General features: G+C 40.7%; 3 protein-coding genes across 6 annotated transcripts in view; 1 reads left to right on the top strand and 2 right to left on the bottom strand.

The window, feature by feature from the left end:
• Positions 1-3,089, top strand: part of hps1 (HPS1 biogenesis of lysosomal organelles complex 3 subunit 1) — a 14,821-nt gene extending 11,732 nt beyond the window's left edge. Inside the window, exon 18 of the mRNA XM_077495520.1 lies at positions 1-3,089. This exon is cut by the window's left edge and continues 584 nt beyond it. The gene's annotated coding sequence lies outside the window, so the exon portion shown is untranslated.
• st3gal7 (ST3 beta-galactoside alpha-2,3-sialyltransferase 7) overlaps positions 1-3,473 on the bottom strand; it is a 3,837-nt gene extending 364 nt beyond the window's left edge. The window contains exons 1-8 of one of the 4 annotated variants that reach the window (XM_077495523.1): positions 3,383-3,473; positions 3,062-3,243; positions 2,707-2,827; positions 2,299-2,639; positions 1,955-2,141; positions 1,751-1,891; positions 1,530-1,682; positions 1-544 (exon numbers count right to left, since the gene is read on the bottom strand). The exon at positions 1-544 is cut by the window's left edge and continues 364 nt beyond it. In XM_077495523.1, coding sequence (XP_077351649.1) covers positions 458-544; positions 1,530-1,682; positions 1,751-1,891; positions 1,955-2,141; positions 2,299-2,639; positions 2,707-2,827; positions 3,062-3,204 — 1,173 coding nt within the window. In that variant the 5' untranslated portion in view covers positions 3,205-3,243; positions 3,383-3,473 and the 3' untranslated portion in view covers positions 1-457. The other 3 variants (XM_077495521.1, XM_077495522.1, XM_077495524.1) reach the window with 3 other exon arrangements.
• Positions 3,474-3,858: 385 nt separating this feature from the next.
• On the bottom strand, positions 3,859-10,286 carry morn4 (MORN repeat containing 4). Its single transcript, XM_077496307.1, has 5 exons — positions 10,193-10,286; positions 9,123-9,203; positions 7,749-7,863; positions 7,550-7,659; positions 3,859-7,480 (listed from the first exon to the last, which is right to left on the bottom strand). The coding sequence occupies exons 2-5, from the start codon at positions 9,187-9,189 to the stop codon at positions 7,332-7,334; spliced, it is 441 nt and encodes a 146-aa protein (XP_077352433.1). The 5' UTR covers positions 9,190-9,203; positions 10,193-10,286; the 3' UTR covers positions 3,859-7,331.
• Between the last annotated feature and the right edge of the window lie 4,319 nt (positions 10,287-14,605).

The raw sequence follows: 14,605 nt of genomic DNA, 5'->3' as shown, positions 1-14,605 counted from the left end.
GATTTTATGAAGTACTTCTGTAGAGCACTGTTTTTATTACCTTATTTAAAAAAAAATAGGTTATAAACAATTTTGTTGGTGTTTTTTGGGTTGCTGGAACAGATTAATTAATGCCCATAAAGCCCATAAGTGGCACAGTATGATGGTAGTATTACCCCATACACGTGCGGGATGATGATATCACTTCCTGTGAAGACAAGCCGGTATAGTCTGAGCTTGTCTTCTAACCTTTCTTGTCTGAACCTGCCAAGTTCTCTGACAAACCCCGAGGATGTTGTGCTTTAAAAAAGGTCAGTCCCTGCCGTTGCAGATCAGCTGCATGGCCACACTAACATCGAACATCATCGTCAGCATCTTCTCACCACCATCATCATCATCATAGGCTGACGGCGGGAAGAAGAGGGAGGAGGCGGGCACGTGTTGAGTTCATGTTATTGTCAGCGTCTGAGCATCCGCTTCACAGCGCTCCTGTGAGGTCGCTGACGGCGCCAGCTGCCACCAGCTCCCTCAGAAAGAGCTTCTCAGAGCTGACGTCATGAACCACCTGCAGGTACAATAGCACACAAAGTAGAGCACTCACCTCCTCCAAGGCCAAACAATGGATCAGCACACAATTGCACCCAACTCTTGCGTGTGCCTGGGTTGGAGCTTGTGGGAAATTGTGAAGTCTTTATTTTTAATTAATGTATTTATTTATTTACAGTATATATTTTTATGAATATGTCAATGGATTTTAGTGACAAAAGACAAAATTCTGGATGTAAACCAAAATTCAACAAGTTGGTCAGAAAAATATAGAACGTTATTCCCCCCCCCCCCCAGTGTATATTGGATGTGCATTAAAATCTTCCATGTTTAAAAAAAAAAAAAAAATCCTCCATGTGAACCAAAATTGAGTTGATGAGAAAGTGTATATTTGCAAAGAAGTAAGCTAAATTATGTATCTACATTAAATTATACTGAGCTAATTAGTATTTTTTAAAAGAAGATTGCAAAATTTGTGTTTATACAAAGAAAAAAGTGCATTTGGGTTGTCTTCAAATTTTTTACAGCTCAAAAATGTTAAGTACTTTGTAGGATTTAGTGCCATCTAGCGGTGAACTAATAGAATGCAACGAAGCACGTGCCCTACAGTGCCTCATGAAAAGACCACACTTCGCATCGGTTAGCATTTGAGCAGGGGCTGGTGGGATCGATGAGTGGCGAGCAAGAGCTCGCTGGAGCGGCTAACAAGAGGCTAGCGATAGAAGCTAGCCAAACTAAGCGAGAGCAAAGCACAGGGTGACAAGTGGCGGGAACCCGAATCACGGGATTCAGCAACAACAGCCATGGAAGGTAAGTGGCGGTTGGCCTGTTGGGTCCGACATTAGCTGCAAGCACCACCCGAGGATAACTACATTCACAAAGTTCTTCTCCTTCGGGTATCCATAACAGAAAGAGGGCAGCGAAACATGCCAACCTCCTGTAAGGTGCAATGCACTATGTAATATACCTGTAATGTGATGTACAAAGAACTGGGGTGGACTCACTTGAGCCTTCATGGCGGCCATGCGTATGGTCTCGTAGTAGTGAAGAGGAGCATGAGGGTTCTGCATGTTGTACCCGAAGCCTGCCAGGCTGACGTGGTCACACAGCTGCAGAGCCATCACCACAGCGCCAGCCCCCAGCGTGGGTACCATTGACTTCAACACAACACATGCTCACTATCAACTACTGCTACATCCTCTCAGTAACAAAATATTGTACTCACATTTCCTTGTTTTTGTGAATATTTCTGCAGGACTTCTCCAGTCTTACGTATAATCTCCGGATGGAGGATCCGGAAGTTCTCTGCTCTCAGGGGAATATCATCTACCACCTCCTTCCAGAACCACAACTTGGACCAGAACCCCTGCGAAACATGTGATTGTGTTAATTTTATTTAACGCTCCTGGTTCAGTTGGTGCATTCCCACCAGAGGTTGTTTGGCGATGACAGAGGTTAGCCAGTCCAGGTCGAGACTCTTGAAGACCACAAGAGCAACGATGGAGGTCTTGTTGTATTCATCAGCGGAGCTGGGTGCTCCCTCTGGATACATCAAGCGGATTGTTGTGCGAGAACCAGCGTCTCGCTCATAGCCAAGCACTGGAGCGTTGTTCATCCTGAATAATGTCAATCAATGACAAAAGTGTGCTACGTTGGCTCCCTCTCGTGGGACGTTAAAGAATCACTCAGTACAGTTATCTATATGTTATTATAATGAATATTCTTCCAATAACTCCTCAGTTAAACATGCTTGTGCTGTCGTTGTCAACACACCTGATGATGACGTCATACTGATCTATATGAGATCCAAGATGGCTCCCGTGGAGGATCCCTCCGCTGCCCACCACCACGCATCTTCTGCAGCCGCCATCTCGCCGCAGGGACCGAGGCGGGCCGGGCTGAGGCAGAGAGGCCAGAGCCCGGGCCAGATGCTCTCGGCTCCCCTGGAGCCCCAAAGGAGGGGGCGTGTCCCAAAAGGCCGCACTGCCTTCTTGCTGCAGGAACACGGGGATGTCGGTCAGGGCCGAGGCGCATGGCAGCCGCTTCAGGCGCTCCACGCACCAGCGACGATGACACCGGCTTGACAGCAGCCAGGCCGAACGGTTCAACACCTCCTGAGGAAAAGGAGAGTGGAATGATACAGTGGAAATGTGCGTTTATGTGTGTTTGTCCAATACGCACCTCCCGTTTGTGATACTGTTCATCAGTAATGGCGAATTTATGCAAAGGGAAATATGCGGGAATCAGAATAGCAGAGTAGCATCCAACAAGTAGAAGCACACTGAGGACAGCATTCTCAGTCCTGGGTGACATCACCACATTATTAAATCATGAGAGTGTACAGTCAACAAAAAGGTACACTCACTTGACACCAGCACAGTCAAAATACAGTCGAGCTGTGGTAGGGAAACTTTTCTTTTTTTTTTCTTTTTTTTTTTTTTAACAGTTCAGTTTGGCTCAAGAAACTATACTAACTATAAAAATATGCGAGGAAGATTGAAAAATTGATGGATTTTTTTTCTTTGTGTTGTATTACCTGCTGATAAAAAAGTCTCTGCATGGCATTGCTTCTTTGTTTGCGTCAGGCGACGTCACTTTCGGCTCTGCCGCATCAGGCAACATTGGGGAAACATCCTGGGGGTCTTCTATTTGTACACTCAACCGCTTGAGGGTCACCATGGTAACGTAACGATACCTCCAACACACACTAGTGGAGCACTTTTATTTTCGAAACAACAAATGCAACATTGTACTGCATTTGTTTGTTTTCACAGAGAACTTAAAACAAAGAAGGCTGAATGGCATGATTTATAGCCAGGTAATTAAAATGAAATGTGATGAAAAGGAGTGTAAATACCTGTCGGGGAGTCCTCTAATGATCCTGAAGTCTCCAACATGACGGAAGGTTCACGTCCAGTGTGGCTAAAATGGCTGCAGCTGCTTTCTACTTCACCCCGCTGACTTGGTTATACAATAACTAGAGGCTTGGTCACTGTGTCAACACATGTCTGCTCATCCACACAGCCTTGGAGTAACTGTTAGAAAACACATATAGGCCTACATACATACATACACATATATATATATATATATATATATATATATATATATATATATATATATATATATATATATATATATATATATATATATATAAAGAAAAAGCAGTTTTATTCACTGCTATGCTGTTGCAATTCTATTCTAATTCTCAGTCTGGAGTAGAAGTAGAAAAATTAAATTATTACAGAAAATTATGTGATTAATTAGTTAGAAAATTATTTCTTGACAGCACTAATAGAACTAATAGATAGAGAATAGAACTAATAGATAGAACTAATAGATAGAATAGATAGTAGATCAATAGCCTACTAATAAATATTTGTATAGAATACATACATACAAAATCATACTAAAATATGCAGCCAAAACCAAACGTCTTTTCAAGACAAGACTTTATTGAACATCCCTTTATATGTGTCACATATGTTTCTGTCCAGCATTTTTCTCTCAAAGTCACATTATGTGTTACTGTAAAAAATAAATCAAAATAATGGAAGGTGTAACCATGACGATATTTGCCTATAGGAGGTGAATGTCTGGAGAGGCACGGCATTATTAAGCACCATACATGCTTCTTTTTCTTGTTGTTGGTAACACACTCAAACAAAAAATTATCAAATAAAATGATATAAAAACAAAAACATATACTGTAGCACACATTGTACATACAGAGAGAATATTAAATGATCCCGGTGCACTTTTGGAAAGATGCACCGCTCTGCATTTTTCCAACCCAATCTTTACAAATTTACTCTGCAGCACTATAATGCTACTAATAGGCAGAATTCAAAGCAAGCAAACTTTTTATTTATTTATTTATTTTTTACCCTCATAAATTATAGCTGTAATGGGTACAACAATAATATACAAGACACTTGGAGAACATTTACAGCTAAAATCTGATGTCACATCTCATTTGTGTCCGCAATGATTTGTCATTTTTGTCTCATCACTTGTGTATCTCCAGTTATGATTCACGCTTCCATTATTGTATCACAGGATTGTCTCTTTGGTTGGAGGTTGGAAGCAGGCAACCGCAAAACATGTACCAACACTTTTTAAGGCCTATTTGTAATCACACACTAGTTGTGAGATGTGGCCTGTGTGCATCACGTCTTAATGTATCTGATATACAGTACAGTAGGTCCAAGTCAATACAATCACTGTGCACCTCACAAAAACACACACAAACTGTACATAAAGTCGTTCAGCTGCCTCAGTTTAGGTCCTGGAATAAATGCATTTTTTTTTTTTTTTTACTACATCAAGTTTGAAGATATCTGGATAAGCAGTGAGTCTATTGTGGTGAACAACGTAGGCTACAATGAAATCCTCTCTGCAGTCTTTTCCACAGAGCCTTGAGTGAGTGCTGCTCGGATCTCCGCAGTCGCAGCTTAGCAACATGTCTGTCAAAGTGAAGGCAGCCTTCAAATAAGCACCACAAATCCATTAGTGTGACACGCACACTCGCGCTGATGATGCCAATGATGCAGAGGAGGAGCCACGGATGATGACATGAGCTTGTTGTACCCAAAAAATGTCTTTAAGGCAAAAGTGAAAAGAAGCAAATGCATTCCTCGAACAATATGAGATGATGTCACTGCAGTGTTTAAGTGCACTGTATTTCAGTTCATTCAATATATAATAATTAAACCTATGCAATGTAAAAACAACACCCCATTACGTCATGGAGATCATAAGGTTTGGGTATTATTTTCTGCATTTATGTAATAATAAAACAAACAAAAAAAAACCTCACTGGTTTACATTCTATATTGAACAACAATCCCCTCTTGGTAATAATTAGTGTTGTTCCGATACCGATACTGGTATCGGCAGAGGCGCCGATACTGCATTAAAACAGTGGTATCGGTATCAGTGAGTATACTCACAAGTAACATGCCGATACCATTAATTCCAATGCTAATATAGGATTTTGGATGCAGCATCTTGTGTCTTGCTCGTGCACAACATTCACTGGAATGTGACATGTTCACTACATGCTGATCTAAGATATCCTATTGGCCCTTGAATGCTCTGAACCAATAGCAGGACGGCTTTTTCATGTTGAGGGAAAAAAAAAAACTTAAGTATCGGTATGGTATCGGTATCGGCCGATACTGCAAACCTGGGTATCGGTATCGGGGGCCAAAAAAACGGTATCGGAACAACGCTAGTAATAATTAAAAGGAGGAACTCTATTGCAGGGCATCATTTGCAGTTAGGTCGAATTAATAAATATGTAAGTGAAAGTCAAATTGTTTTTTTTACTGAAGTATGCATGACTATTAGAGGCCATGCTGTAAAGAACTTGTGAGAAAAAATACAAAAAATAAAGTGTGATTATTAAAAAAATAATAATGGATTTTAGGACTTTTTTTCAGAAAATTGTAAAATTTTAATTTACAATTTATCTTTAAAAAAAAAATCCCCTTAAATTCATCCATCCATTTTCTCTTGACCACTTATTCCTCACAAGGGTCACGGGGGTGCTGGCGCCTATCTCAGCTGGCTCTGGGCAGTAGGCGGGGGTGGTTGCCAGCCAATCGCAGGGCACACGGGGACGAACAACCATCCACACTCAAAAGCACACCTAGGGACAATTCGGAGCGCCCAATTATTCTGCCATGCATGTCTTTGGAGTGTGGGAGGAGACCGGAGTACCCGGAGAAGACCCACGCGGGCACGGGGAGAACATGCAAACTCCACCCAGGCCGGAGCCTGGACTCGAACCCAAGTCCTCAGAACTGGGAGGCGGACGTGCTAACGAGTCATCCACCGTGCTGTCCCCCATAAATTCACCAAAAATATATTTTTCAAATATGCTCCCTTGTAAAATGGCAGATCTTTTTTCTGGATAAAATTCAGACCTTTGGCATGTACAACTTGCATGTACGAAAGCAGGTCTAAGTTGTGGCGCAGGTGGCGTAACGTGATTTTGGTGTATTAAATGTTTCAGTCCCTCTGAATCATTGTAGAAATCTATCAATTGAACCAACTATTATTATCAATACATTTAAAAGCATCCCATTTGACTGTGGAACAACTGTGGCTTGAAAAGGGGGCTGTTCCGACTCCACAGCGGCCATCTTTACATCATCTGCAAGTGGAAATCTTTTTGTAGTTCCTTTTACTTTGCGCATGCTGATCTCCTGCACGCCAGGTAGACCGCACACCTCTCTCGTGCGCTGAATTTAAAAGGGAATGAGGGGAGCCTATTCCATTGGATGTCAAACAAGTCCGTCAAAATACCAAAAGAAAGAAAACTCCACCCTTGCGCACAAGTACACTGGGCATGAAAAGACGGCTTTATCATTATTTCATGACATCATCATTTAATGTTATTACTTTATTGCTGTAAAATTAAGACTTTATTGTTATAAAATTATTTCTTTGTAGTATTATAACCTTATTACGAATTTACTCAGTTCTGTTAAATTATGCTTTCTTTCTTGACCTTTGATCCTTTATACTACAGGTCTCATAGGCTAATGTGTAAATAAGCTCTATCTATTCTCTTTCTTAGCATTTTGGCTAGCTAACTATTAGCCCGCTAACACACTGTAAACGAGTGCGTGCTGTAAAGAAAACTTGCTGTTATAAGTTTGTGCACTTTGTAAATCCATAGTTCAAATGAAGTGATGAGGACATTGAAGAAATAGGAGCATGAGAGGGCAGAGTTTACCTCCCTGAGGCACTCCTAGAACAAGTAAAAAACATGACATTGATGTCGAGGTTAGTCAGAGTCAAAGAGCGATACTGCGAGCGTTGGTGGCCGACGCCTGCGCCCTTTGCACCACGCCGGGGCACTTTTCTCGCCTTTGGAGTTTGTGGTTTTGGAACAAGCCCTCATTCCGTGGAATGCCGTGTGTTCCGTGCGGGAACGTCAACAGTCCTGAAGGCAGACGGAGCTCATGACGTTCGAGCACAATGACCAGATGTGACAGTGTAGCGTTGGACTTACCGTATCCCTCCACACGCCCGTCTTTGAATTCTCCCTCAAACTTCATGCCGTCGAACCGACTGAAGATGCCCAGGCCCTGGAACTTTCCGTGTGCAAACTCTCCTTCGTACCTGCCAGCGCGATAAAACAACAAGATTCAAGATGAAGAGGTCACGGGTAGTCTGAATTAGTACAAAGCGCCTTCCTCTTGCTTGCGCACCTGGATCCATCTGTAAAGAGCAGGACTCCGGCACCGTGGAAGAGGCCGTCCTCAAACTGCCCTGAGAAACAGGTTCCATCCTGGAACTTGAGCTGGCCGACGCCATGCCTCCGACCTGGAAAACCAGCAGAAGGAACAAAGAAATAATCTTAACTCTTTCACTCCCAGCCATTTTGACTGAAACAACCGGCTGTTTGACTGGATTTGGATTGATTTTGCAAGGCCCACAGAAACAACAAATTTTATGTTCTAGTGCTATAAAAACATGGACACCTACTAAAAGAAAGATTAGGGGGAAAAAAACTGGGGGAAAAAAAGCTTGTTGGAACATGGTCCTGGCTGATCTCTTATACTCTTCTGTCACCAGATGGCCGTTTTTTTTGTAATACTACCATTGCTTTAAGCGACCTCTTCAGTTCAGAAGCTATATTAAAGCCTTCTGTTTGCTATCGCATAAAAAACATAAAAAACAAACAAAAAACGTATAAATACGTTTTTGGAAGTGAATGAGAAAGTATTAAAAACGTATTTATACGTATTTGGGATTGAATGAGTTAATAACATGAACATGGCATGTTTTCATCTAAATAACTCAATTCTAAAGAATTATAGACATCATTTTACAGCACATGTGACGTCACGTGAATCACTGTAAACTTCCCCCTGCACCTCCCCACTGTGAGCTAAAGGTTTAGCAGTAAATTAGAAGTCCCATCTGCCTCCTGTGTGACGGGAATTAACTGTACTCTAATCCAGCTGATATTTAGCAGGGATTTCTGCTTTAGGAATCAGCCGAGGAATGCTCTTGCTATCCCATGATACCTCACAGTGTCCAAAACAAGACTTCACGAGGAATTTGTGATTCTGCTTCAAGGTAAAATCTAGACTAAGATTTAAATGTGCTCCAAGATGCAACTCTGACGAGAGCACCACCCAGGAAAGAAGTCAGTAATTTACAATAAAATACTGTGAAATAAAAGATGGAATTTAGAACTTTTGTCTGATATACATCTTATGATCTGAAACCCAAATGTCAGTATACAATGAAAACAAAGGACCGTTCCAATACATATGGAGGGGGACTGTAGATGCTAATTGTTAGCCCGCATGCCTATGGTGTTTCCTATTGTGTGTAGCATTAAGCGAGCAGAGGCTATGTAGTATGTAGTGTAATTCTAATGAATTTATATTTACTGTAGTATTATAGGTTCTCTGAAGACTAACTGTCTATAGCTGTGAATGCGAGTGTGAATGATTGTTTGTCTAGATAAGTCTTGTGCAGTTGGCTGGCGACCAGTCCGGTGTGTAACCTGCCTCTCACCCAAACTCAAGAAACAAGAGAGAGAAAGTAGACAATTGAGAACGTTCACTTGCCTTCTTTCCACTCCCCATGGTACTCCTCTCCAGTGGCGTAGGTGAAGGAGCCTCTGGTCAGAGTCATGTCGCCCCCTCTATCTGACAAACACATCCATGTACATGAGGTTTACCTTTGACCTCTCACTTGATGGGCACTGCTACAGAGACAAATCGCCCTGATGGGATTATCGGTGTCACCGGAGAAAAGGAGAAGCATCTGTTTGGGTCATTTAGTCATACATGCCACCAAGTTGGATGGACACATGAGAACAGAATATCATTTTACTGTCATTAATTATTGATTTGTCAGTCAATTGATCATTTCAGTCAAACATACAACATAAATTGAGGTTTTCCAGTGTGTTGACATTAATATTTGTCAACGTTGTTGGAGCTAGCCTCAATGTATATTAGCTACCACACACACACAAAATACAAATATTGTCATGACAATGTGACCTTTTTCATTTTATACTATGATCGGTGGACACGTGCAAATAAACGGAGTATACTTACAATAAATCAATAATGCTTAGTTAAATGGAAAAAAAAAATACATAAAAATGATAATTGTTGTCCCGCGACCCTTGTGAGGAATAAGCGGTCAAGAAAATGGATGGATGGATGATAATTGTTGTTAAATTTAGTCTGTGTTAACCTTAAAACGGACATTAATGCGTCAATTGTTGGGAATTGCATTGGCGTGTAATGCCTGGGTGTCATACTCTATGTATGACGTTGCGATGCCACACAGAATTGATTTTAAAAATGTTGTTAAAAACAACAAATGAGAGAATGTGATCATTTCCAAATGCTACTACAAACAAGTGTTGCAGAATGGCAGCCAGGTATCATTTTGCGCACACGCTCGTTATATAAAAAGATCGTATAAAAGGCTATTATTATTGTTGTTCAAGAAAAAAAAAATCAAAATAGTAATAGTAGCCTATGTGTTTAGATTGAGCGTTCACGCACGGAAATTGATATGCAGTGTACCGCTTTTACTATCGAGTCAATTGTCACCTCTAAACGCGCATTTGTGCACTAAAAGCGAGCAGGTTTAAGCTTATAAATGCTTATTTATTTACCTGTACGCTACGTTTGTTGTCTCAGAAGCATGTAGGCGACGTAGAGCAGACCAGGGGCGTAAAAAATATGATAACCAGCTGAGGACCGTATGCTACCTTCAGGAGTCTCTTGTAAAATTGAATTTCTACTTAGAAACATTGCATAAATATTACAATCATCTCGCCTCGAAAATTACATCTATTTCATTGTAAAATGTATTTAGTGAAACTGAAAAGATATGTTATACTGACGCTACGACATGCTCGTATTTTAGGGCGGGTGGCATTTTCCCTGTTAGGACTCACAAAGGTCCGACAGACTATGGAGGCATCACTACAACAGCGCCATGGCGAGCAGCCCTTGTTACTTTTTCATTGCCTGAGTGTATTTGCTCATTGAAAAAAAAAAACAGTGATTGGACACGCGGTGCTTCATTACAGCGGCAGAGAAGGTTGCACTTCAATATCCTTCAGCCTACATTTATTATGTCTGTCATGTGTAAAGATTGGAACAATCTGAATAAAGTCTGGGTTTTATTGTCACCATAAAACAGCATCCAGGAATGTTAATTATTGTAGTAATAGGTAGGCATATACATGGGGCTGTTGTCAAAGATTTTTGGATTATAAAAGTATATACCTAATAGGAGCCGCAGCATTGTGCTTTAAAGTGGATTATAGCACAGCCGCCTCACGGTTCTGAGGCTGGGATTTGAATACAGGCTTTGACCTTTCTCTGTGGAGCTTTCATGTTGCTTATGTGGATTTACTCCAGGTACACATTTCAAAATTGTGTTTCTTAGGTTCATCGACGACTAAATCATCCATAGATGTGTTTTATGGTTTGTCTTTGTTGTATATACCTGTATGTGCAAAGGACTGATGACCAGTCCAGGGTGTCTGGTTTATCTTGACCATTTTTTGATTGGCTGAGGAAAATCATATGGTTCTACTACATCCTTATTGAGAGGGAAGTACTTCTTCCTTGCTATATGAAGGTCTACCATTATATAAGCAGAAAACCAAAACAAATAGGACATACAACCGTAACTGTACAACCATTATATTCATTTAATTCACTTAATTTTAAGTGTAATCCTCTCACAGTTGTTGGAGCGTTCAATCTGCAGTCCATGTCTGTTTCACATCATATTCATCAGCGGGGAGCAATTATTCCAGAGAGCAGTTTGCTTGTGATTAAGTCACGCTTTATTATGGTTGTGTAATGAGTCTGAGTAAAGATGATAAGGCAGTGATAAACGATCCCATGTGGCTCTATCATGACTATTATGACCTCTCAGTTATCAACAATAAATAATTATATATGATTCTGAGGCTGTTTGTTGTTGGATGAAACAAATAGTTTGAATTGTTGTCCTGGTTACAAAATAGGTCATTCCACCACAAATAGAAGTGTAATACACAGCATTCATACATATGATATAGTATCTGCCCAATTAGCGCCAGCTCCAATTTTTAGTATTTTTATTTTTTATTTTTTGTTTGTTTGTTTGTTTGTTTACTGTAGTTAAAACAATAGGAAAAGTGTTAGAGAACCTAAATAGAAATATCTGCTTTTATTTTACGTATGATTTGATACAGGTTGGATTTACATTGCATGGCTCAATTGACACAGATTTATTTATTTATTTATTTATTTTACCCTCGAGTGAAACAATTTTGCTATGCATCATGGAAGCATAAAAAGGAAAAAAAATGCTTAGAATCAGATATACTCAAGGAAGAATCAGGTTCCTTGGATAAAAATCCAATATGCAGTACTGTTTATGGTGGTCTGTGGTCATGGAACAACCCCCATTGGTGAGGTTTACACCCCGCTGTCTGCCCAAACAACACAAATATAAACACATAAGAAAGAGCTGTAAATCTATTAAATATGGTACAAATATGCCACATTAGTGGTGTATTATCTTTAAATATGCAAAATAATTGCTGGTGGCAGTAAATGGTAAATTGTGGAAGGTAAGTACAAATGCTTTGTTACTGTATTTAAAATGGAAGTCACATGGAAAATTTTCTTTGCGATAAAACGTAAAATGACCCCCCCCCCCCCCCCCACACACACACACACAGTCTAAACACGGTATTCTCATTAATATTGTGCTTTTTTTTTTCTTTGCTTTTTTTTAATAAAAAGCTCAACGACTAAGACACCCGTTTTTAGCTATCCAAAGATGTAGCAAAGTACTGTCGACTGAAATTGATGTCAAAGTGGCAGCACACTCTCCTTGTGAACTTCATGGCCCTAGAAATGTTTTCAAATATTTATTTAGGTACCATCCAGGCTCCGGCCTTCCTGGGTGGAGTTTGCATGTTCTCCCCGTGCCCGCGTGGGTCTTCTCCGGGTACTCCGGTCTCCTCCCACATTCCAAAGACATGCATGGCAGGTTAATTGGGTGCTCTGAATTGTCCCTAGCTGTGCGTGTGATTGTGGATGGTTGTTCGTCTCTGTGTGCCCTGCGATTGGCTGGCGACCAGTCCAGGGTGTCCCCCGCCTACTGCCCAGAGCCAGCTGAGATAGGCGCCAGCACCCCCCGCGACCCTTGTGAGGAATAAGCGGTCAAGAAAATGTATGGATGGATGGATATTTAGGTACCATTTAAGGACTGGGGCCATATGCTGCATTCGAGGATGGTCGGAATTCAGATATATCCGAGTTGGTTTTTCCAAGTTCCGACTTGAAAACGTTCGAGGCGAAAGTAAACAACCAAAATGGTGGATAGTGGTAAACTTTTTGTTTTAATTTTGGTTCTTAAAACTCATTTTGACCTCCAGCAAACTTACCTTCTTGCAATTTTGCTTCATGTATTGTCTTTATCTTATTTCATAAGCATTCCATAGAGTTCAGTAGATCACCGTATAATTTTAATGCAGGGAGATACTGGCATACAATGGAGTCACAGGAGTGCCAAAATTAATAGGAAATACAAACACAATCCATAAAAGAGAACATCAGTCAATAAAAGAGAAAATTTACTAAATCAGCTATATAAAGACATTCAATAAAAGAGAATATTTACTAATGCAGACATACAACGGCATTCAATAAAAAAAGAACATTTATTTTGATTAATTTTGGCGCTCCTGTGACTCGATAGAGTTATAGGAGTTCCAAAATTAATAGGAAATACAAAGACAATCAATAAAAGAGAAAGCAACCGTGGGGAATCGTGTGATCGGGTATCACCTAGTCTAGGGGCGGGGCTTTTTTTTTTTTTTTACTTTTCCAAAAACCACTTCAGACAGTCTTGACAAGCACGTATTCGTAAAAACAACTGGTCCGCCCAAGGCCATTGCTATGGGCGGGGCATTTGTTTTTCCGAGATGTGAGGCATTCAAGTCCATGCAAAAACAAAACGGAATAAGCAAAAGCCAAATGGGGAAAGCATTTTTTAATGTTCTCTTTTATGGATTGTCTTTATATGACTGCTTTTGTAAAATTTTATTGAATGCCTATGTATGTCTGGATCTGTAAATGTACTCTTTTATTGATTGTCTTTGTATTTCCTTTTGGCACTCAATTAATAGGAATAAATGTTCTTTTTTATTGAATGCCTTTGTATGTCTGTATTTGTAAATGTTCTTTTATTGAATGCCGTTGTATGTCTGTATTTGTAAATGTTTTTATTGAATGACGTTGTATGTTTGCATTAGGAAATATTCTCTTTTATTGAATATCTTTATATAACTGCTTTTGTAAATGTTCTCTTTTATTGATTGATGTTCTCTTTTATGGATTGTTTTTGTATTTCCTATTAATTTTGAAACTCCTGTTACTCCATAGCATACTGTTACGTAAGGTTATGGTGAATATTTATGAATGAAGAAAGCTATTTAGTTTTATACTTAAGTTGTGTTTTACCATTCGCGGTGTGTGTTTTGAAAGGGGGCATAACTGTAGAGTAACGTCACTTGTCCGTCGGTGAAGTCGGGGTCTTTTTTTTCGACTTGCAAGTGGAATTTCTGAGTTCAAAGAAGCGTTCCCGTACACACTTACTGGTTTGAACTCGGAAAAGTCCAACTTCCGATAATCCTCGAATGCAGCATTACACCTCCAGCATTTGTATGGGGTATATGCCACGGAAGAGGGGGGACTTCCGACTTCTGTGTTTTTGCACATCAGCTTTGATTTCGGTTGCGCTTCGCAACGTGCGGACCGCGTCCCGATACTTGTGCTCTCGACTTGTGCCCCTCGGTTGTGCGTTCCAGTCGACGTGTGCGAGTGTGTCTGTCAGTTGTCCGAAGCACTTCAGAGAGCTGAAACGCCCTGTGCGCTCCCGCCCATCACGGGAGCACACGGTTGGGGAGGGCAGGGGTGGCTGATGCTAGTGTTGGAACGCGGCCCACACGTAGCAACCCTGAACCGGAATCAAAGCTGATGTGCAAAAACACGGAAGTCCCGCCTCTTCCGTG

The sequence above is a fragment of the Festucalex cinctus genome, chromosome 14, assembly GCF_051991245.1.
Source record: "Festucalex cinctus isolate MCC-2025b chromosome 14, RoL_Fcin_1.0, whole genome shotgun sequence".
NCBI lineage: Eukaryota > Metazoa > Chordata > Actinopteri > Syngnathiformes > Syngnathidae > Festucalex > Festucalex cinctus.
Note: the sequence above shows the minus strand (reverse complement) of the source record. Positions and strands in the feature narration are given on the sequence as shown.